Here is a 24,749-nt window from a genome sequence, read left to right as displayed (position 1 = left end):
ATGAAATAACACAGATATAATATTAGTTAGAAGATTCCAATGAGCAGATTCTCATCACTCAACAATTCAACATACATGTAAAATATCATTAATTTAACAAAGAGGGCTGCAGACATTAATGATTGTTGCTCATTGTGTCAAAATTCATGTTCTCTCCACATTTATAAATATGAAGCATAATTCTCCATGATACAAATACTTTAATTAGCATAACTGTAAATATGTTAGTTTGCTCATTCTGGGTCCTTATCAGTCAGCAACATTATTGATTCACTGTAATCACCATTTCATTTTCTGACAAAGTACTGACTGATACTACAGATATCAATATACTGTATATTTCATATATATCAGTGTTGTATTGTTGCTACTGTATGTAACTGGATAACATGTGATTTACTTACACTGGGGGGGCGGGGTCATTTTACTGGGAACGTTCACCTCTGTAAAAGACAGTCATGTCAAGGTAAGTAAAGTAAATATTAAGTTATTCATTATTCATGAACTGAATGACTGTTCTGCACTCACCAACAGGTTTTGGAGGATCAGATCTAAAACGGACTCCTTTTGCATGTTTCAGACTCCCCAGATCAAAACCTGTTGCTGCATCTTCAAATACATCACAGATCAGATGTTCTCCATTGTTCTCCTTTGTAGTTTGACCCAAACGTGTTAACAGCTCTGGAAGTTCAAGGTTCTTCTGGTTCAGGGATCTGTATCTACTCATTCTGATCAGGTCTTTTAAAGGCTGGTCTTTGTCCATGAAAGCTGAACTCTCCTCTCTAGGTGTTGATATCAGTATCAATGAATGATCAAATGGTTGATCACTGAAGAGTTTCAGGACTCTGCAGAGCTTCACTTTGAGTTCCTCAGTGAAGTCTTCAGGCTGTAGAACCAGCAGGAACACATGAGGTCCAGGATCAGAGAGTCTCACACAGTGTTCTACATGTTCTCTTAGTTTGTCTTCAGAGATGTTGGGGTGCAGCAGATCTGGAGTGTTGATCAGAACTATTTCTTTCTCTTTCATCTGTCCTCTGAATCTCAGACAGTCGTATGGTTCTTCCTTAGTGTTGAATACAGTCTCTCTCAGTATGAAGTTCCCCACTGAACTCCTCTCAGACCAGCTGTTCCCCAGCAGAACAACTCTCAGCTCAGACACTGAGAAGAAAAACAGAAACATTTTAAAAAACTACTCTTCAAATAAAAGACTTGAACCAAAATTAAAACAATAAAACTAGATTCATAACCAAGGAGGACGTCACAGCTTTTTAAAGGTGGACTAGAGTGAATGTGTCAGCTGTTGTCATTTTGAAACTTGAACATTAACCAGTGACCCATCACCTGAAAACACTGTAATCAGATTATAATGAACACAAGAATTTAATTCTCAGTTCAGTTTAACTCACTGTTAGGAGGCAGGAATTCAAAGCTGCTGCTTCGCTTCAGAGGCTGCAGATCATGTGAGACTGTAAGAAAACAGAACATTGATTCATTCACATGTTATCTTTAACTAAATAGACACTGTTGAAGGAAGGATGAATTTCTGTTCATTATTTTGTATCTTTATTTTTATATGAATTTTACATGTTTTAGTTCAAACTAGTAAAAAAAAAAAGCTTTTGACTGTACCGTGACCCAAAATCAGAGGTACGTACCAAACTGTAAATTTTGTGTATCGTTACACCCCTATTAATTGTAGAATTAGAAACCGAACCGAAATATTATTTGACAAAGTAAAATGGCCATTCCCACTCCGTACTCTTTTGGTTTTAGAGAATCGTTCATTCACTGAACCAAAATCCTTTAAATTTGACCCAAATGACACAAGTGTAGTTTCTGCCTGACAGCAAGGACATTTAAACAAACACAGTTGAGGTATTTATAAAGTAACTCATGCGGAATTATCACATAAGACTTGAGGTAAAACAGCTTGCCAAATGAGTGCTAATGAACTAGCTTGTTAGCTTACTGAGACAGTCAGCCACAGTGTCCTTAAAGTGCGAGTGGCTCCAATGGGCAAAGAAGAAGACTGTATCACCTGTCCATCAGGACTCTAACTAACATTCATACACCGCAGGAACAGCCTGCGGGGGCAGATTGGGGTTCGGTGTCTTGCCCAAGGACAAATGGACATGGACTAGTGGAGCCGGGGATCGAACTGATTGAAGGACGACCCTGCAACAGTCAGGCGAGCCTCCTCAGCCCACTCTGGGACACCGACCAGACTTATGTGGTTCCTCCTTGATCTTAAACCTAAACTTCATTACAATCATCATATACTTACTGGGACATACATGAGATTTGACCTCTGCATGTAACCCATCCTAAGCATTTTGTTTAGGAGCAGTTGGCTGCTGAGAAGCGCCCGAGGTTAAAAAGACTACCTGCTCTACCCACTGAGACACAGCACATCCTCCTTTCAGGTCCTGCATTTATCTGGGCTTTAAACACGGAGACAGTCGAGCCAAGTGCAGTTAACTGGTCGCTATAGTCTGAGGAGGAGCGCTCTGACTCAGAGATGACCTGGTCATGGGAGATACCTTTTTGATGCAAGGGTTCGATGGTATGTTCTAACTCCTCTCTCACTAACAAGACTTAAAGTTAAGTCATGTTGAAGAAAATCATCATATAACTTAGGATTGAACGTGTTCCTATCCTGATATCTCAACCCAGTTGAATAAACAGATGTTTCTTAGATAGTGTGGGTGCCAGCAGCCTTAGCGTGAAGGATGGTGGCGCCTGGATACTCTCAAACATTTCCCGGCAAACGAGCCGAACATCCTGTCAACATGTTCTGTCATAATGTTCTGGAGACAACATGACCAAACTAGATATTATGCAAGGCCCCGTATTGGAAACCAGGGATGCTTTGTTTGATTCGGCCGACTGATCTGATTGGTGGAAAGTGACTCAAGGGGGTGAATTAGCCTATAAGGGTAAGCTGTAATAACTGATACGTTGGACTTTGTTGAATGTTGCCTTGTTGCTCATTAAAACACTTCCCGCTGGTTGCTACTCCAAGAACTCCGTCTCTTCTCTTCATTTTTGCTTCTATATAATGGCGCCCAACGTGCGTTTGAGTCGAGGCTGAGGCATCTCCACTTCTTCAGCCAACCGACAATCACGCTAGAGGCCACATATCAGGTAGGAGATTTTATATCTCATTCTTTACTTTTGTATAGCGTGATTCTCGCTTGTGTGACAGAGTGGGGGTGTCTGGGGTCCCCTCAACGGAATCCACGTTCTTTGGCGGAGGAGGAGAGAGGCCAATTGGTGTTAGCGGATAAAAAAAAAAAATAAAAAAAATAAAAAATTTGATCTCCAGCTGAAAAAAGAGAGCTCTCTGTATCGAAGGGGTGTGCGGCAATGTATTGTCCGGATGCCTGGATGTGTGGATAAGCTAAAACTCGGACCGGTCTGTGAATCTCTCAAGCTCAAGAGATTGTTTTGAGTGCTAATGATAAAGCAATTCCTGTAAAAAAGGGTAAAGAACTCCAGTAGGAGTGTGATAAGTAGGTCCTAATAAACTCTAAAGAGGCCTTCTATGAGCTCAAGAGAAGTGAACAAGGACTGGCATAGATTTACATATAATAAACTAGATTACAGGGAATCTGTTAAGAGTGGTTTCTGTCTAAGGCAGGAAACTACGCTGACAAGAGACTCAGAAGTTTTGTGCAGAAATCTAATGAGCAGGAAAAGCAATATCTAACTAATAGACAATAAATAATAATACAGTTTTGAAACTTGTATTTGGTACACGGCCATGAATGACTAGCTCACTAGGCTAAGAGGGTCATCTGGGAACCGGAGGGTCGGCAGTTCGATCCTTGGCTGGGACGTGAGCTGAGTCGTAGTGTCCTTGAGCAAGACACTGTCCCCCTAGCGGCTCCCCGGGCGCCTGTCATGGGCAGCCCACTGCTCCCTGGTACAGGGATGGGTCAAATGCAGAGAAAAATTTCCCCCTCAACGGGATAAATATAGTATAATAAAAAATTTGTCATTACTGACAAAGTTACCGTAAAGGAGAGACTGATAGAGGGAAGAGACAAAACTCCCTATAAAAAACCCTGTGTAAAGATTAATGAGCCTCTGTTTCTGGGTGAAACAAAGAGGACGTTTATAACTGTGTGACAAGCAGCCCAATAATAAGGATATTTCTTTAACAAGCAATTCAAAATAAAGTTTACACATTGTCAAAGTCTGACAGTAGAAAAAGATCAAAAACTGACTGACAGACTGAGACCGCTGACTATTGATGACCAATACACCCGGGTGGCTTTGCATGATTATGAGCTATTGGCATGTTTTCCCTGTGATAACGCTTTTGCAACAGTTTAACCAAGCCTCTGTAGAACCTCTCATAAGGAATATATAGCATTGTGCAAGGTGCCTATTGCAAATAAGTTGTGATGGTAGAAGTTTCATCGTGATTTTATTGAGTTGCTCTGGTTACAAGGAGACTCAACAGCAGTACACAAGCTCAAAGCTTCCAAACCTTAGAGCTAAACTTGTCAATTAGAGTGTCTAAAGTTAGTAACACTAGTGTTGTTTTGGTTGGCTTGATGTGTTCAAAGTGGAAAAATATATAGAGTTTGTTTCAATCTATCTGCATATATTCTGAGCTATATTGTGTCCAGATCCTATTCGGAGAAAAAAAGTTCAGGCTCTGTGTACTCGGTGGTGGCAGGACGCCCAGATGTGTGTGCGTAAACTCAACTTAGTAGCCAGTATAAACTCTTGCTCCACCTCCCTGGTGTGTGATTGGCTGTACGCCCAGATGTTGGGGCCTTACAGAGAGGAGTAGAGTTGTCATACATACAGACATTGATCATACATAGTTCCGAAACAATCAGAGGAAGAGCGGCGACAGTTGATGGAAAGGGGTTGTGGAGATTACAGGAAGGATTGTTGGTGGCAATTAATGCATTGCTGACCATTCTCATCTCAGAATCGCACAGTGAAGAATCACTGTGCGAGGGGGGAAGTACTGAAAATGTTAAAGAGACAATATAATATTATAAAAGCAACCTAATTATTTATCAGAATAAACAGCAGAATTGTAACTTGTAAAACCCGGGATTAGACGAGTGATCTGGACTCCGTTGGACGACAGAAGCGCGCAAAAAATAGCTGATTCCTCCCAGAAGGTGAGAGGCTGTCCTCAGACGGGGGTCAAGATCGCCGCTGTGATCCTGGAACTGGAAAAATAATTTCACCCGGTGAAAAATCATTTTGTGATGTAACAGACACTTTGAAGGGGTAAACTTGTAATCTCACACTCAAGTTTTCGTGAGAATGCTGGACAGACGTGTCCTGGTTAACATGTAGTATTTAAAGAAGACTTGGTGTATCCATTCAAGTTGAACTAAGTCTTGACAAGAGTGTGTTGAAAATACTGTAAACGACTAACTAGAGAAAATGGGTAAAAGTCAAAGTGAGTCTGAGCCTGAGCAGCCCAATGCCAAGGTCTTACCTCCAATATTAAAATATATGCGGAACAAAGATAATCAGACTGCCCAACAATTGAAAGAATGGATAAAATGGGTTCCCTGAAAAAGGCAGTTTCAGCCTACAAAAATGTTATTAACTCAAAACTTGTTTGGAGCAGAAGGAGAAAGGTGAAGCAGAAATTCATGGAATAATGTCTAAGGGAGAAAGAAAGAGATTAATAAATAAAGGCCAGAAAGACACAAATAAAAAAAACAGGGAACAATAAGACAGATAAAATCGATAAAAAAGGAAAACATACTGTCAAACTTTGTTTTGTTTTTGTCCGAGGGACATGGTCAAGTGGACCCCAGAGAGGGACCACCAACGCACACACACTACAACACAGAGGGTGATTAACTCTAGATTATAACTATTTAGTATAGTACAGACTATGACAAACTAGACAAACACATACCAGATGTATTCCAACAAAGATGAAGGTTTTAGAAAGTTATTACAAGACAAACTATTAAAGGTAAAAATATTCAGAATGTTACATGCAGGCTGATTACATGGATTAAAAGATTTGAAGAAGTATTGTTTAGAGAAGTGGAGAAGTTATATATAATGATATAATGAACATTTATTGGACAGAAAACACTGCTGTTGTCTCTGTTTCTCTGTCTCCCAAGCAATAAGAGTTGTTTAAAGGGGAGTTCACACATGTGTCCTTGGCGTGAGGCCCAGGAATGGAGAGGATGTCTGACTGGCTGCACAGTGGTAAACTACAGTAATAATGGTGACGTATACAAAACAAGAGGTACATCAATGTCAATCAACAGTGAAAGGAATAACTCAACTTATGTTTGATAAGAGAACACACACTATGCTTTCAAATGTGTGATGTAAGACAGGTGAGGGGTGCGACATCTCTAGTGGTTCACCCAAAATCAGATTTTTGCCCATAAATGAAGCAATATCCACACAAACGAGAGGATATTGATGGTATTACACCCATGCTTGAGTCTTCATTGAAGGTTGGTAGAATAATCAAATGTGATAATTCACCGGTGCGCACACCAAATATTTGCACAAAGACTCATTTAAAAGGACTTGATGTCCTCAGGGACATTCAGAAAGCCCTGGCGTTAAACAGTGTCTTGAGAGACAATCTGGCTGATTCATAGTGACCAAATGGTTCTGCCTTGTTACAACATGTTGATGACATCATGATTTGCAGGCCCACAGAAGAAGCATGCAGATTAGAGTAATTTACAATTACAGTTATTCTACTTAAATTTCTGGCTGCAAATGGTCACAAGGATATCCGTCAAATTTCACTTTGCTCTGGATAAAGTTTCATATCTGGGACATGTGATCACAGCAGAGGACAAAACCCTCTCTCCCAAGAGAATACAGGCAATTCAAAATGTGCCTAAAACACAACTAAGAAACAATGATGAGCTTTATATGAATGACGTCATAGTATAGACAATGGATCCCAACTATTCAGAAAGAGAGGCATCCCTCTCTTCCATGATTTATGGTGAACATCTTTCTGCGCAGAACAAACTGACCTGGACTGACTCCTCGACTGATACCGTTGATGACAAAGATCTTAATCCTGCTACTCTTGTTCCTACTGCAGCAGATGGAGAGCCACTTAACTGTGTTGATTTCTCCTGAACAGATCTGCACACAGAGACCTCACAGTAACGCCCACCAAATGCTGATTTAGAACTGTTAGTGGACGGTTTGGCGTCCTCTAGCCGGACACGTGAGACGGGTTGTTGGGTTTGCTGTAGTCTCATCATGACACTCTGTGCAGCGGTAAGTTGGCATCACACTTCTCTGCTCAAGCTGCAGAACCTGTGGCTCTTACAGAAGTCTAGAACCAGAGGTCATCCCTCCGACAGACTTTCACGTTCCAAAGAATCTCACTTTCACTGACTGCTGTGAATCAAAAGGCACCAGGCACAACGCACATGTTGATCCTGCAACATCAGACTTGTTTAGAATGTCCGACTGCTTTCCTCCCTTAGAGCTATGAAAGTGACATTTCGGTGTAATATTTATGTTCATTGTTACAGCTTGCTATCTGAGAAACATGATCTCACAAAACAGAAAGTGCTTTCTTTTATTTTACGTGATAAAGGAATCAGTTGAATTGACAGTTGATTCTGAATGTAAATAATGATATTATAAATACTTGGAGAATAGAATTTCTTAGAAATTGTTTAAGTTGTTTGATTATTGTGTGTTATGAACCTCACTGACATGTTGTCTCTATAACAGTTCAACAGAGATGGAGGTCTGATGTCTGTGTTTCACCTCATCTCAGGAGGCTTATTGTCCCATGCTGATGTTAACATTTATGAGCTCGCTACATAGAGTTGCTTAAAACTCACAAAAACAGCTCATTTTAACCTCATCAATTATGTGAATCATATGATGTGCAGATGTAAACTATTGTGGGTAATATGTGTTGATGTTTCGATAAATTGTAAATACTTTAATGGCCATAGGAATGGCCAGAGGGGGGAGTTGTGACAATATATCATGTTCTGTTAGATATCTTCTATCACAGACGAGGCCGTCCGAACTCATCCAATGTAACAACGACCAGTACTCCAACCTTAAGAACCGTAAGAGCCCAGACGGTGGCTCAGCCGTCCTGGAGGAGAGCCACAGACCATGAATCAGATGAGTACGATGCAACCACACGTATTCTAACCCGTGCTAGACCAGGACCTATGCCAGCATTGCCATTTGGGTTCACACCAGCCCATCCAGTGTTCAGACAGAGGCACGCTAATGCATCTCCAAAGAGACAAGTTCACACCATGTGGAAATGGGAAGCTAGCACACAGCTGACGTTGAGGTCAGAATAAGCCGACTGTGGAATCAAAATCATGTCTATAATATACACGTGGAAACAAAAACATTGACACTTCCTATGTGTGGAGTTCAATATAGACTCTTGAATGGATCTCAAAAGAAACACGACTACTGAGATCAGTGTCCTGAATATCAACGGTGCAACGCATGTGCAGAAGTTACGCCTTACACGTCGCAGAACGAGCCTCCCACTACTTATAAAACAGATCAAGTGGAAGGGTATGAATGATTTGCCAGTGGTGGATTTGCTACGGATGAACAAAGGGTTAATGTAGGCAATACTACCGTTTACTGTAAAGTAACCTGGGTGGTGTCCTGGTTCCCACAGGCTAACATTACTCCTTCATTCATTAGGAGACCGGTATGGTATGAAAACCCAATATTACTAGACTAAAGTTGTGACAACATAACTATGACCATTCCCACTCCCCATGTGTTAAGTGAACAAACAACAGGCACAGCCGACAGGTATTGAATGTGTGGTGAAAATGTTTTACTGAACATTCTGTTGCAATGGAGGAAAAATTTGAGGTGGAGGCAAGAGCTTAAGGAGAATGCTGGCAAGAAAGGTTGGTCAGGGTATTGGTTGGACCAAATTTTGGGAAAATTGTATAGGCAAAAAGAGGCATTAGTGCATGAATAGTTTTGATTGTAGCTTTTCTATTGACATGTTGCATCGTACCCATCCTGAGGAAGCAGTGCCAGAGGAGCATGGACAAACAGATGAGTGTTATGGCGAATCTCCAACTGACAGATGATGAACATGATGACAATGGAGCGAGGGACAAAGGCCCAGTTTGCTAAAATGATGGTTGGACGACTGAACCTGTTTCCCACTCCGGACTCAGATGAGGAGGAAACAAGACTAGTAGGCATCTCAGCATAAGGACGGGAGCCTGAACTTTGTTGAAAGTTCATACACGTCCAAAATCACCACGTCACATGTTTTATCATCTTTCCAAACTGAGTGTTTCACTATAAATTTAATGTATTGTAATCAGATATTTCTACATTTATATATATTCAAAGTTTACAATTCATAGTCATGATTCATATAGTCAATGTACCAGTGCTTTAGCTAAAATACATGATCAACGGAGTTTTACCATACACGTTGCATCAAATGAGCACCTGTATATGGTTCATTATTTTGCATAAACTAAAATATGTATCAGTAATGCATGTTTGTAAGCAAGAACAGGTTCACTTCATGCCAGAAAGGCGGTCGCTCGGCGGGGATGGACCATAAGGGAGTTTTTCCTGCATAGCAACCTGTGGGTTTTTTCGCCCTTATATGAAAGTGAATCTTAGTATTGAATGATGTTATTTGAATTATCTTACGAACTCAAATGTTCTGTATTGGTATATAATCAAGCACATATAATTAACATAATCACTTGGCAGGATCATTCCCTGATTCTGTATAATCTATATAATCACTTGTGTTGTTGCAATGCTGTAAGGGATCAAAACTTTGAGTTACATTTCCACCTATTTTGTCAAAAGTTATATGAAGTTATGGTGGGGGTCAGGTGAGGACAACGAGTCAATTTTACTGAAAATGTCTCCTTTCAGCAAGTTTAGCTTGTAGTTGTCCCAGATTGGGAACACTCCCTGTGTCGGCAGCTTTGTCGTGAAAGGCTTTTGGGTGACCTGTAGATGTCAGTCCAGAACTTTGTTGGTCAATTTATAGACAAAGTAACCCGAAGCAGTCCAAACACAACTTGTAAATGAGCACCGGCAAAAAAGTTGCGGAACAAATGTGTTGACAAGTTAAAGTTATCACAACCTCACAGAGCACAATGGAGACACGTCTTACATGGTCGATGCTCAACAGCGTCACCCCATAATTCTAAATTGTAAAACATTACACTACATGCTATTGAAAAAAGTAATCACATTACTGTAGTGTGTTACCAAGTACACATCAAAACACATTCCCAGATTTACTTCATTTACTTACACTGGCTGCTTGAGCTTTCCTCTGGTGATGAAGTGTGTGATGTAGGTCTACCTGTGGACCCTGTTACAAGACAAACCGTCAATATGAATTATAGTGAATCAACTTAGATCTCTAACTGCATGATCGTTTGCTTATGTAAATATACTCACAGCTGGTCCACAATTCTTTTCCTGAAGACACAAGACTCTTTATTCCTAAAAAAAAATAATTACACAATCAACAAAAAAAACCTTTAACTTTTCAGTCAAACTCATTTATAAGTTGTATTCATAGCATTACTAAAATTGTTTCTGCACTGACCAGCACCTTTAACAGGATTGAAGTTGAACAAATGTGATTCTCCTTGTTTCAAGCTTTGAACACTTTCTAAGGAAGAACACTTTGAAGGTAAAGCAGACGTTGAATCTTTAAAAACATCACGGCTCACATGATCTCCATTGTTCTCATTCACCAATTTGTTCAGGAGTGTTAACAACCGTTGATGTTCAAGGTTCTTGTGGAACAACAACCTGGATCTACATTTTTGGATCATGTCTCTCAATGGGGGATGTTGCATGTGTTTTTCCATGAAACCTGAACTCTCCTCTCTGGATGTTGATATCAGTATCAATGAACGATCAAATGATCGACCACCGAAGAATTGAAGGACTCTGCAGAGTCTTAGTTTGAGTTCCTCAGTGAAGTCTTCAGGCTGTAGAACCAGCAGGAACACATGAGGTCCAGGATCAGAGAGACTCACACAACGTTCTACATGTTTTCTTAGTTTGTCTTCAGAGATGTTGGGGTGCAGCAGATCTGGAGTGTTGATGACAACTATCTGTTTCTCTTTAAATCGTCCTCTGACTCTCAGACATTGATCTGGTTCTTCCTCAGTGTTGAACTTAGTCTCTCTCAGTATGAAGTTCCCCACTGAACTCCTCTCAGACCAGCTATTCCCCAGCAGAACAACCCTCAGCTCAGACACTGAGAAGAAAATGTGTTCAATTGTTTAAACAGTAACACTCTGAATACTGTGAGGAATTTTAAGTTTTAAAGCATTCCTAGTGCTGGATATTATGTGTCACAGTGTGGTTACTTGGGAAGTGTTAAACCAAGGAGTGTGGTCATTGAATGTATATTGAGTCTGTGATGGGGGTTTGAGGAATGTCAGAAGGTGTCAATCTGCGGGGGAGGAGGGTAGTTCACTGAGGTGTCTGTCCAGGACAATGGGTCAGGATCCAAGGAGGAGCCCATTGGACTTCAGCCAATCATGGAGCTGATCGATAGGTTGAGGAATGTAACTCTGGGGGGGCAAAGGAGCTGTTTGTCCCCTGAGAGAATCAGACTTCCTTCGTACCATGGGGCAGATACATCAATCTGTCCTGTGGTATGAACGGGGTCTCATATTTCTTGAAATATTTTACTATCGATAGTGTAATTTGGTTTGTGATTGTTTTGGCTTCTGTTAACAATATTAAATACTTTTGATTTTGACCTGGACCTGCTGACTCCTGCCCTGCTTGCTGATGGAACAAAGAGTGCAAAGAGGGGGGCTGCTGCTTCTTCTCCTCAGTGGCCTTCTTCTCCACTATGGCCTTCTTCCTCTCTGTTTGAGAAATTTCTGAACATTACAATACACTCTTTGAGATAGTTATATGTAAAATGTATATATGTCATAATTTCATTCTGGTGCCAGTATACAGCTTTCTGTTAGTAATTCATGGCTTTTTCCCATGTATATATAATTTACTATTATTTTTCTCCTTAAAATACATTATAGCTGAACAACAATCATACATAATGGAGTAAAACTTGGTGCTCTTAGTGGAAATAATGGAAATCCAGCATTATTTGTCATAAAATAGCAGGTCTATCATGTCAAATAAAGTGATTATAGAATTTTTGTTCTAATAATACAGACATTTCTACACTGTTAAAAGGATCACTCATGAAAAAACTGTGAATTCAAGTCAAATGAAAACCAGAATAGTTCAGTTATATTTGACTCACTGTTAGATGGCAGAAGTTCACAGCTCCTGCTGCGCTTAAGAGGCTGATCATCTGCAACTGTAGGTATACAGAAATATATACATTCATTCTAATGTAATCTCTAAGGGACATGCTTGGGAAACTAACCATTCATCCTCTTCTCTATACTTTTATTATACTGATATTACATGATAGTGAAGAGATTCAGCCAGCAGCCTGTTACCTTAGCTTAGCATAAAGACTGGAAACAGATGGAGCAGTTAGCCTTGCTCTGCTGTTAAGACCTAATGAGTCATCATGTGTGTTGGAATACCTATGACTGTTATGTATGTGCTGTTGAACCTCCCTGCCTATGGATGGTGCTGATCATTCTTTTTCTGTGTTTTCAGTATGATGCGTTGCAGATGATTGGACAGGAGATTAACGATGCCTGTGTTTGATTTTGGAATTTCTATGGAAATTTGGATCAACTTGGAGTGTGTTTGGAGCAGAGAAAAAGGTGAAGCAGATAAAAATGAAAAGATGTCCAAGAGGGAAAGAAAGAAATGTTTAAAGTGGACTGGAAAGCAAATGACATGTAGAGAGAAAGGAATGCAGGAGCAGAAAGGGGGGTGTCACACACACACACACACACACACACACACACACACACACACACACAGACACATACACATCTAAGAATTGGATTGTAAATTTTATCTTTACATGAGACAACATTGTACTCAACTATAGATTAGCGAAGATGTATTCTAACGTTTACTGCTGATCTTTGGGAAGTTTTTGTTTTGTTTTGTTTGTTGTTTAGTTGAGGTACATGGTCGGGTGGATCCTGATCTGGGGTTCCGCTTTGCTGCCATACGCTCCCCAGGCACAAACATCATGAACGACACCCACCACTCAACACTCGAGGATGAAGAAGACGAAAGAGACTCATTCAAGATCTACAGTGTCGGCCCTGACTGAAGGCTTTCCGCCATCTATGAGCCTGGAAAACATCACACAAGAAAGTTGTGTGAGATGGACAGAGAAGTTTAGTCAGCACAGGCACTAGGATGCCCAGCTGATAATGTATCAGGTCATGAGAGAGAGGAAGCTGAAAGAGGGGCAGAGACTTTGAGACTTTGACACACACCAACTGGAGACTTTGGTTGCCATAAATGTGGCCGCTTGGACATTGGAGAAGAGGCTGCTCATTCTCCATGGAGCAAGGAGTGGTGGGAGGGATTGACAATCAGCCATCAGACTGGGGAGGGGCAGCAGGCAAGCGGAGTGGACCCTGGTGATGGACCAACGACGAGCACACATTACAACACAGAGGGTGAGTTAACTTTAGATTCTTTAGATGACAAACTTGTACATGCAATACACACATTGGAAATTAGACAAACACCACTCACGCCCACATAGCACATGTATTCAAATGAAATTGAAGGATTTAGGAAGTTAAAGGTTAGAGGAAGTATGATTTAGAGAAGGGATAGAAGTGGAAATGTTCTAATGGTAGAATGAGAGTTTATTGGAAGAAATACTGCTGTTGTCTCTGTTTCTGTCTCCCACACAATCTGAGTTGTTTAAGACATTCTGGTACGAGGCCCAGGAATGGTGTGGAAGGACATCTCTGACCGGCAGCAAGTCAGACTCAATTCACCACCATTGGATGACGATGAAACACCGAGAACTATGTGGCCTCAGAGGCACAATGTGTTGTCTACTGTTTTTAACATGTCAATTGTAACACCTATTCTGCTTACTCATCATGATGACACCTATGTGTAAGGAATGATCCTTTTCCCTCCATAGCTTGTACTTATTTCAGAAATGCTACACTATAACTGTTAGAAATGCTTTTAAATGTATTTGTCTCATGGATTGTTGATGCAGATGTTCAAGTAGAGAGATTAATTAACACTTAGTGAAGCAAATATACAGGGCAACCAGTTATGAGTAGATGATGCATTGATAGATACAACTGTTTAATAAACTCACTCTGAAGAGTGAGTTAGGGGGGAATTGTGAGGAATTTTAAGTTTTAAAGCATTCCTAGTGCTGGATATTATGTGTCACAGTGTGGTTACTTGGGAAGTGTTAAACCAAGGAGTGTGGTCATTGAATGTATATTGAGTGTCTGTGATGGGGGTTTGAGGAATGTCAGAAGGTGTCAATCTGCGGGGGAGGAGGGTAGTTCACTGAGGTGTCTGCCCAGGACAATGGGTCAGGATCCAAGGAGGAGCCCATTGGACTTCAGCCAATCATGGAGCTGATCGATAGGTTGAGGAATGTAACTCTGGGGGGGCAAAGGAGCTGTTTGTCCCCTGAGAGAATCAGACTTCCTTCGTACCATGGGGCAGATACATCAATCTGTCCTGTGGTATGAACGGGGTCTCATATTTCTTGAAATATTTTACTATCGATAGTGTAATTTGGTTTGTGATTGTTTTGGCTTCTGTTAACAATATTAAATACTTTTGATTTTGACCTGGACCTGCTGACTCCTGCCCTGCTTGCTGATGGAACAAAGAGTGCAAAGAGGGGGGCTGCTGCTTCTTCTCCTCAGTGGCCTTCTTCTCCACTATGGCCTTCTTCCTCTCTGTTTGAGAAATTTCTGAACATTACAATACACTCTTTGAGATAGTTATATGTAAAATGTATGTATGTCATAATTTCATTCTGGTGCCAGTATACAGCTTTCTGTTAGTAATTCATGGCTTTTTCCCATGTATATATAATTTACTATTATTTTTCTCCTTAAAATACTTTATAGCTGAACAACAATCATACATAATGGAGTAAAACTTGGTGCTCTTAGTGGAAATAATGGAAATCCAGCATTATTTGTCATAAAATAGCAGGTCTATCATGTCAAATAAAGTGATTATAGAATTTTTGTTCTAATAATACAGACATTTCTACACTGTTAAAAGGATCACTCATGAAAAAACAGTGAATTCAAGTCAAATGAAAACCAGAATAGTTCAGTTATATTTGACTCACTGTTAGATGGCAGAAGTTCACAGCTCCTGCTGCGCTTAAGAGGCTGATCATCTGCAACTGTAGGTATACAGAAATATATACATTCATTCTAATGTAATCTCTAAGGGACATGCTTGGGAAACTAACAATGACCATTCATCCTCTTCTCTATACTTTTATTATACTGATATTACATGATAGTGAAGAGATTCAGCCAGCAGCCTGTTACCTTAGCTTAGCATAAAGACTGGAAACAGATGGAGCAGTTAGCCTTGCTCTGCTGTTAAGACCTAATGAGTCATCATGTGTGTTGGAATACCTATGACTGTTATGTATGTGCTGTTGAACCTCCCTGCCTATGGATGGTGCTGATCATTCTTTTTCTGTGTTTTCAGTATGATGCGTTGCAGATGATTGGACAGGAGATTAACGATGCCTGTGTTTGATTTTGGAAAGTTAGGTAAATTAGCTTTATTCCTAAAGATTGTTTACTCTTTATGTTTTGGGCCATGCTCACCCGTAGTTCTACCGTAGTTTATTAATAAATCAACACAGTTTGGACTGTACGGCGGTAACACTGGTCATTCTTGGGAGTGGGACAGAGGGAGTCACTATTTTTATAAACCCCCTAGGCCGGGCGAACCACAAAATCCACCTGATTGTACCGAGGGTAATGTTCTACGTTTGATTTGATTGTTCAAATTTTAACACATAGACCAACTGATAAAGATTCCTGAGCCAAGGACTCAGGAATGAACCGGGATCAAGTCTCAGTGTTAGACCTGTGCAGAACTTTAGTTTTTAGTTTCCTCAGGTTGTTGATGTTTGAATTGGTTTACAAGTAGAACATCCAAGACTTGGTTACCACTGGGCAACTCAGAGGCAACGTTTCATACATATTATACAACAATTACAGCATAAAAAAAAATAATCTAACTGCAAGTGAGGAATAAATATGATTCTCCAGAATAAAATGACACTTTTAGAGGCAGCAGAGAAAAGTTTCACGATGACACAATACACCATATTGTGTTGTCAATCCACAACGTTTTGACTTCATCATAAGTGGGACTGATTTCAACAGATAACTTTTGTCTTTCAACTTCATCAGCAAACTCTCATTGGCACCATTCCATTATTGTGGGTTTTTGCATTACGATCAGTGACTTACCACTTTTCCATATCTACTATATTTCCCCCTTGATCACACTGATATTAAGCTATATTATAGGTCTGAGAGTTAGTGGAAGAAGTTACAGTTTCCTGGTAAGCATTTGATTAAACTACTTGAATATTTTTCACTTTATTAGTCTTTTATACTTTTCATAATATATACATTGTTTTAGTTTTTTTTATACATTCTCATTCAGTTTGACTCACAGTTCGGTCGTTCACGCTCTGGACTGCTTCTGCTCTTCAACTCATCATCACCTATAAAAATACAGAAAAAACAGATCAACTTTACATATACAGTATATTTGAGATCCCTTTAGATTGATAAGTAATATCCTGTTCACGTGCATGACAACAGTTGTGGTCTGACAGGTCCGGACATATATATTTGAGATCCCTTTAGAGCATGACAACAGTTGTGGTCTGACAGGTCCGGACATATATATTTGAGATCCCTTTAGAGCATGACAACAGTTGTGGTCTGACAGGTCCGGACATATATATTTGAGATCCCTTTAGTGCATGACAACAGTTGTGGTCTGACAGGTCCGGACATATATATTTGAGATCCCTTTAGTGCATGACAACAGTTGTGGTCTTTACTTGAGGTCTGCTTCCAAACCTGAACCTGACAGGTCTGGACAAAATATATGGTTCTGGTTTGGGTTGTGTTGTTGCCAAAAGTTTCAACCTTGGTTTGGTTATTGTGAAATATGAATTATTATTAATGAAGAAGGATCCTCTCTTTGTGTCCCTAACTGAGCCATTCCTCTCAGGTCAAGAGTGCAGTTTGTTGCAAGTAGATAAACAAAGCCCAATGAGGAGAAGGAGAAAGATGAGGCTGTAGTCAGAATGTTCTAATCAGTGTTCATAGCTATAAGGAATCATTTCTTATAATCCACGTAATGATGAAGTATAAAGACGGCAAGCAAAAAACACACATAGTGGGTTAGAGGGGAGGTGGATGGGACAAACAGAAAAATGGTCTTTCACGAAGGAGACAGCTGTTTGTGCCACGTATTTCACTATCTTTTCTTAAACCTAACTAAGTAGTTTTGGTGCCTAAACATAGCAAAGTATTTCACAAAGTTTTCCTCAACCAATCTAAGTAGTTCACGATCGTTTCTTAAATGTAACTAAGTAGTTATTTTGCGTAAACCTTACTAAGAATTTCACAAAGTTTTCCTCAACCTATGTTATTAGTTTTGTTGGCTAAGTATAACTATAAATATTTTTATATATATTTAAATATAGAAGTATTTGACGACCATTTTCTAAACTCAACTAAGGAGTTTTGTAGCCTAATCTTAACTAAGTATTTCACAAAGTTTTCCTCAACCTATATTATTAGTTTTGTTGGCTAAGTATAACTATAAATATAACTAAGTATTTGACGACCATTTTCTAAATCCAACTAAGGAGTTTTGTGGCCTAAACCTAACAAAGTATTTCACAATGTTTTCCTAAACTGGCTCTAGAGACCCGTGGGACATTTGGACTACACTTGCATAAGGACATAAGGGAAACACAGGGCACTTTTCAGGGTCCCCTAACGGGCACAAGGGAGGTCGCTTAAAATCGAGAAGCGGCAAGGTTGACATAAGTTACATTTTCCACTGTTATGCTGACGACACACAACTCTACATCAAAACTGCCCCAAGCCCCTCTGCAGCCATGTCATGTCTCACCGCCTGTCTTGGGGAGATAAAGGCATGGATGAGCAACAACTTTCTCCAGTTAAACAGTAGCAAAACCGAAGCCCTCCTTGTTGGCACCCCACACCAGGTTCAGTCATCCTCCATAACTCATCTCACCTTTGATGGTCAGGTCATCCCCCTCTCCTCCACAGTCATTAATCTGGGAGTTAGGTTTGACCCTCACCTGACCTTTAATGACCATATAAAACACCTGTGCAAAACCTCCTTTTATCATTTCAAAAACATCTCCAAACTCCGCCCCACTTTAACCCTGTCAGATGCAGAGAGACTCATCCACGCCTTTATCTCCTCAAGACTGGACTACTGTAACTCACTCTTCACTGGGATCACTGGCAAGAACATCCAGAAGCTGCAATACATCCAAAACAGCGCTGCCAGGATCCTGATGAGAGTCCGGAAATATGAGCACATAAGATCCATTCTACACTCACTACACTGGCTCCCTGTCTCATTCCGGATTGACTACAAAGTCCTACTACTCACACATCAATGCATAAATGGACATGCACCTCCCTACCTACAAGAACTCATTACTCCCAAAAACTCCACCCACACCCTCAGATCTTCAAACAGCTCGCTCCTCCGGGTCCCCAACACCACGCTCCACACCATGGGCGACCGGGCCTTTGGAACAGTCTGACTTTGTGTTAAATCACTGTCAGCTATTTATTTTGTGTTTCTGTTCATTTACTGTTTTCTATTATGCTTATTACTTTTTTTATTTTTTATTATTATAGTTTGTTTTAACTACGTTTTAACTATGTTTTTTACAATGTACTGGCTCTGTGGCACTCTGAGATTCCATGGATGAAAAGTGCGTTACAAATGAAATGCATTATTATTAATATTATTATTATTATTATTATTATAACATAATTACCCTTGAATCATGTATCAGACCGTCGGTCACGATTTTTCTAACTTTTTGTTAAGTTGTCCCGAATGGCAGTGTTCCCGCGCTGGCTACCAGGGACATTTGGGACAATGCCCAATTGCTGCCCCCAAAATAGCAGAAATAGTCCCCATTGTCTCGGGACTAATGGGACACTTTCTGCCATGGGGGATAGGCCATTTGGCCTTTATTTGGCCTTATTCAAAAGTAGTCCAAAAGTCAGAATCCTTACCTTAGATAAGTATTTTTGTTTTAAAGGGCAGAACAGGACGGGTTGTTTGAGGGCCCAGCCACTAGGGGCGCTGCCACAGACTCGGCTACGTATGGTCTACTGACTTTTATGTGAGTGAGTGGGAGCAGCATGATGAAGACTTTGTTTTATTTATCTGTTCAGGGTTGATGTGCAGACAGTTCATCCAATGTTTGCATTCCTGTGTGTGCGTCCAGAGCAATGTAAGTTATGATGTGTATTTACCGGATATATTGTTATTATTGTTATCTTTATGATTCTGTCTCTGCATTTGATTATTGTTTATTCAAGTGTAACAATATTGTACATGCAGTTATATAAATGTAAAATTATGTTTAAGCACATTTCTGTTATTATAACATAAATCCTTTTAATTTAGGGTTAAGAAACCCACATTACTCCATCAAACTTTTAAAGAAAATAACAAAGACAAATATCATCAAACAAGTTATTACATTCACTTTGTTCAAAGCTATTCTTGTCCTCTCTCTGCATCACTAATGTTCCTCCCCTCCGTCATCACATTCATGCAGCTACATCTAAGAGCTCCTCACTGAGGTCAGGTCTGCCTTCAGCCTCTTATGAACACTGATAGATGATAGATGTTTGTTGTATGATGTATGATGTGTGATGTATGATGTGTCCGTGTTGTCTGTGCTTTCATCAACAGCTGATGAAGAAGACGAGTAGCTGCTCGTCTCTTAGCTAGCTGTGTTGTCATATTGTCTGCTAGTTCCTGAACTCGGTCTGATGGTGTTTCTTCACAAACTGACATTTGTAAAAGTGTGTATCTGGTCGGAGCTCACCTGCTCACACACTTTTAATCATGCACTGGGCTGTAAATATAAAAAAGCATGCACTTTTGTAAATATATTCTGCTGTGATTGCAGTCTGCCTTTTAATTCTTGGACAATTCCATTTTTTTCTTGGAGGCTAAATTTAGCTCCGTGTTTGGTGTCAAAATGCCGACGTAACTTGTATTCCTTCATCACGACTCTGCCTCATAGCACAGAAGACAGAGCGGTTCTTCTCCTTGAAGCACAAACATGTGTTCTCTTTCCCATCTTTCTTTAAATTTTCTTCCCTCTACATCAATTTTTCTCTTCGTGGACATTTTGGGATTATTTGTCGATCATTTTCAACTCGATCACTTGTTGGTAAACTGCTTTACGGGCTGTTGCCTCTCCTGTCCACCTGCTGCGATAGTTTTAATGTCGGCACACAGACAACATGCTATCTCCTAATTTAGACTTTCTATCTCATAATTTCAACCATAGGGATATTTTTAACTTTTAACTTAAAAAAAAAAGAATATATGTGTATATATATATATATATATATATATATATATATATATATATATATATATATATATATATATATATATATATATACATATATATATATATATATATAATTTTATTTTTTTTGCTGGCGGATTTGCAGGCCACATAAAATGACGTGGCAGGCCGGATCCGGCCCGTGGGCCTTGAGTTTGACATGTCTGCTCTTTGGAATGACTGAGTTCAGTAACAAACAGCTTCAATGTGTGATCCATCACAGTGAACAAGTCCACAGGTATGTTACCATAGTAACATGGTGGTCCAGAATAATAAAGTGTGACTGAACTCACCTGTTGCTTCAGTCGCCATGTCGTCACTCTGCTGCAAACGTCAGACACTCATTCAACTGGAAACCAACTGCTGACTTTGAGAACCTAAAGAGAAGATCGCATGAAATGTTCAATTGTTGTTTGTTAACATCGACTCATGTTACATCAGTAAAACTCCCACCACACACACACACACACACACACACACACACACACACACACACACACACACACACAATGCTAATTTGTGTACTACTGTTTAACACAATAGGTTATTGTTTACACCATAATAATAATTGAAAGACGTGCCAATCAAATGTTAACGCTGCTCTTCAGGGACATGGGGAAGTTAAACAGATCGCACATCTTCCTTAATCTTCATCCTTGCAGTCTTTTCTCTAGAACAACTGATAAATCCTTTTTGAAAACACAAAAAGTATAAATCTCTCATTTACTTTGCTTGTAGAAGTTTGTTTTCAGAGGAGAGGGAGACGCCACACTCTAAAATAAGAGAAAAGTGAGATTCATGTTTGATTGATTTGTTTATTGTTTATTATGTTTAAAGTCATAAAGGAGAAAGACTTTAAGGACTCAGTGGTTGGTTTGACAGATGTTGTCCAGCTTAACTTCCCCACCTCCTTTAAAGAGCAGCAATGAGACGTTTCCCAGAGCTTTTCTCTGGAACCATACGGGACTCTCACTCATGAAGAGACGAGGATCTGATCGGTGTTGACCATTCTTTCATTCCTGTAGTCCGCTGAGTGTTGAACAACTCAAACTAATCTGATTTTACTCGTATTTAACAAACTAATGGATGGTGTTTGGTGTTGAACAGGTTCAAAGCAAACATTCCTCACTTTCACCAAAATGCATCCTAGAGTACTTCATCATGAGTCTGTGCTTTCAAATGTCTGAGAGGATGAAGTGCAGAGGAAATGTTACCTTATATAGTGTTTTTGTCAACACTCAGACCTGAACATGAAATAAAGATGACATGAGTTAACATTCTGTTCCACTTCCTTTTCTGAATTTGAATCAAGCCAACAGTCTGCAATCATGTAGATTTAATGAGAACTGATCAACAGAAGCAGGTAAAAATCATTCAGACTGATGAACAACAAAGCAGGTTTTAACTTGCTTATCTGTCAAAGCTGAGAGCTTTTATTCTGAAAGTTGATTAAAACCTCTGGGAAAGTGTCTGGAAGTGAAGAAGACTTTAATCTGCTTCATAACACCTATCATGTGCCAAAACCTTCAAATAACCATCTTAGTAAAGAAATAAAAAACAGAATATAAAGAACTTCCTGCTCAACTTTTGAAAGCCAAAAAATGTTTGATGTTAATCTGCTTTACAATATTCTACTTTTGCCATGAGCTTTAAATAATCACTTTGAGGCTGGGATAATTAATTAATTAATTTTCATGTTACAAAATGGCCGTCAGGTAAGATAAGGTGAAAATGGTCTGAAGGTCATTTGATAGCAGTGAGAACAAAGACACAACGATATATATCAGAGTATAAAACAACAGATTGATATCTATAATATCTATAATGATATCAATAACAGGTCAAAGTCTCTTTGTCCATGTCATGTCTTCTGTTCCACTTCCTTTTCTGAATTTGAATCAAGCCAACAGTCTACATTCATGTAGATTTAATGAGAACTGTTATTAGCTAGAAAGGCAGAATTACTAGAATTCTAACAGTTGAATAATCATTTGTCCCACTAATGCAATCTGGATAAGTGACAGAAAATGGATTTATACATAGATAATATTAAAAACCTGAAACTACATCTTGAAAAAAGATGTAGCTAATCTAAGATGTAGATGTAAACAAAAATACATCTTGTTTACATAAATATGTAAACAAGATGTATTTTTGTCAAACAGACACAAGACCTTTAAAGACCAGTGACAAATTATACATTTCATTTTTCATGAGTTCAATAGAATTAAACATTTTTGAATGTTCTCAAAAGCATTTCATAACTCTCAGACAAAAAATGTATTTGAGTATAATAATTAACTTTGAATGTGGGTGAGCTATAAAGAACATTTCATATTTAATCTCTGAATATAAATGTCCTATAGCAGCTTGTACTCTGATCTGTAGCAGCAGTAATAGAGTTGATATTGGTACAAAGTTTATGTTTTATCAACGGTGATAAAACTGTGTAGTGTTGTTTTATAGCTGTTGTAATATTTATCAGAGGATGATCTAACTCTCTCCTTCACCTCTACTCTGATCTTTAAACTCTTCTGTGCATTGTTAGAATATTAAAAGTCATCAACACATCTCTCAGTATCAGTATACATTATATACACTGTAGAAAACTTAACAGCGTTTTAAAGCACATTGTTTAGAATTCACCATAATTATGAAACACGTTCAACAATAAGTTCCTGTCATGACTCACCTGAGGTGTCTGTTGTCGTGGGTTGACGGTCTCCCATCGTGGATTTTAGCTGATCACCTGAACAGTCAGCAAACACCTGAGGATCAATAATCAGCTTTTACTCATCAATCTGACAATGTTGACTTCTTTACAGTTATACACATTTAGTTGTTTTAATTTATATTTCAGTTGTTTCTACTCACCAGGTGAGATCTTCTGTGCTTCCTCCGTGACGTGAAGAACTCCCCACTGAAGCCAGACTCACCTGAGTCCACCTTTGCTCTCAGAGTGGGCAGGACACACCTGACATCAGTCAGCAGCATAGTTAATGTTTAACAATCACTGAAGTTAAGAACCAGGATCTGGGAAGCCTGACACAGCTCAGTATCTCACATTCTTAAGAACATACAGCGGCTTTATTCCACCTCAGGTTGGAAGCATGTTTCATGTTTCATAGACCTATAGAGTCTACTGAAGGTATTAAATCCTTTGATGACCACATGTGAGTGTGTAAATATTAAATATGGGAAGTCCAAATCTAGTTTGTGGCCCCAGTCCCAAACCAGGTCCTTTCATATTGTGTTTCTAACAATTCTTATTCTGTATTTACCTAAATAACACAGCGGCCCAGTGCAACACTCATGTTAGTGCAGCCAGTCAAACTGTGTGATAGACAGCTGAACAACTCTAGAGATAATAATACAGAATCACAGCTTTCTGTTTTTATTACATGTTTCAACCCAAATGATAATATGAAGCTCAAATACATACTAATAGCTGTTACAAAGTATTCACCAAAACATAAAGCACTATTCAAAGATCAACACTATATAATGAAAGTATAAAACCCGTTAGATTCAACAAGTATTACTGCTTAAGCATACAAACACCTTATATTAAAAAGTATGTCTTGTTAAATTATGCTACCGTTTGGCTCCATGTCCTCGTTGTCATATGTTTATTGTATATTGGAACCAAACTCAGGTGGTGTAGTAATCCTACACCAGAATGCCACGACAATTATTCAAAATATTATTATTGTGCATAATGTATGTATGCTGACAAGAACAGGAAAATGCTGAACAGAAATGTCAAAGATAATGTCAAAGAATGGTAAATATTGTGGTTTTCATGTCAGACTAGAGCCCAAAGTTATTTGATTGAACTGTTCTTGAAGTTATTTTAATTCATAAATGGAAAGCAAAGTTATATTTGTCTCCTCCCCTTTTCTTTGCTGATCCGTGACTCAAAACACTTGATCCGAACCGTGAGGTTTGTGATCCATTGCGCCCCTAATGGACACTGACATATATGTAATATATATGTATATATATATATATATATATATATATGTATACATATATATATATATACATATATATATATATATGTGTATATATATATATATATATGTATACATATATATGTATGTATATATATATATATGTATGTATACATATATATATGTATACATAT

At 39.1% G+C, this 24,749-nt stretch overlaps 1 protein-coding gene across 7 annotated transcripts in view; it reads right to left on the bottom strand.

Moving 5' to 3' along the window:
- The window catches only part of LOC137866800 (uncharacterized), a 28,986-nt gene extending 5,433 nt beyond the window's left edge, over positions 1-23,553 (bottom strand). The window contains exons 1-14 of one of the 7 annotated variants that reach the window (XM_068702950.1): positions 23,477-23,553; positions 23,295-23,370; positions 21,817-21,846; positions 20,896-20,979; positions 16,610-16,660; positions 15,251-15,307; positions 14,736-14,861; positions 12,281-12,337; positions 11,766-11,891; positions 10,441-10,485; positions 10,292-10,351; positions 1,407-1,466; positions 529-1,158; positions 405-443 (exon numbers count right to left, since the gene is read on the bottom strand). In XM_068702950.1, the coding sequence (XP_068559051.1) occupies positions 405-443; positions 529-1,158; positions 1,407-1,466; positions 10,292-10,351; positions 10,441-10,485; positions 11,766-11,891; positions 12,281-12,337; positions 14,736-14,861; positions 15,251-15,307; positions 16,610-16,660; positions 20,896-20,914 (1,270 nt within the window). In that variant the 5' untranslated portion in view covers positions 20,915-20,979; positions 21,817-21,846; positions 23,295-23,370; positions 23,477-23,553. The remainder of the gene's footprint in view (positions 1-404; positions 444-528; positions 1,159-1,406; positions 1,467-10,291; positions 10,352-10,440; positions 10,486-11,765; positions 11,892-12,280; positions 12,338-14,735; positions 14,862-15,250; positions 15,308-16,609; positions 16,661-20,895; positions 20,980-21,816; positions 21,847-23,294; positions 23,371-23,476) is intronic. The other 6 variants (XM_068702949.1, XM_068702952.1, XM_068702951.1 and 3 more) reach the window with 6 other exon arrangements.
- Positions 23,554-24,749: the final 1,196 nt, after the last annotated feature.

This window comes from Cebidichthys violaceus, unplaced genomic scaffold (genome assembly GCF_023349555.1).
Source record: "Cebidichthys violaceus isolate CVI_PGR_0920_01 unplaced genomic scaffold, fCebVio1.0.p SCAF_9, whole genome shotgun sequence".
Classification (NCBI taxonomy): Eukaryota; Metazoa; Chordata; class Actinopteri; order Perciformes; family Stichaeidae; genus Cebidichthys; species Cebidichthys violaceus.
Note: the sequence above shows the minus strand (reverse complement) of the source record. Positions and strands in the feature narration are given on the sequence as shown.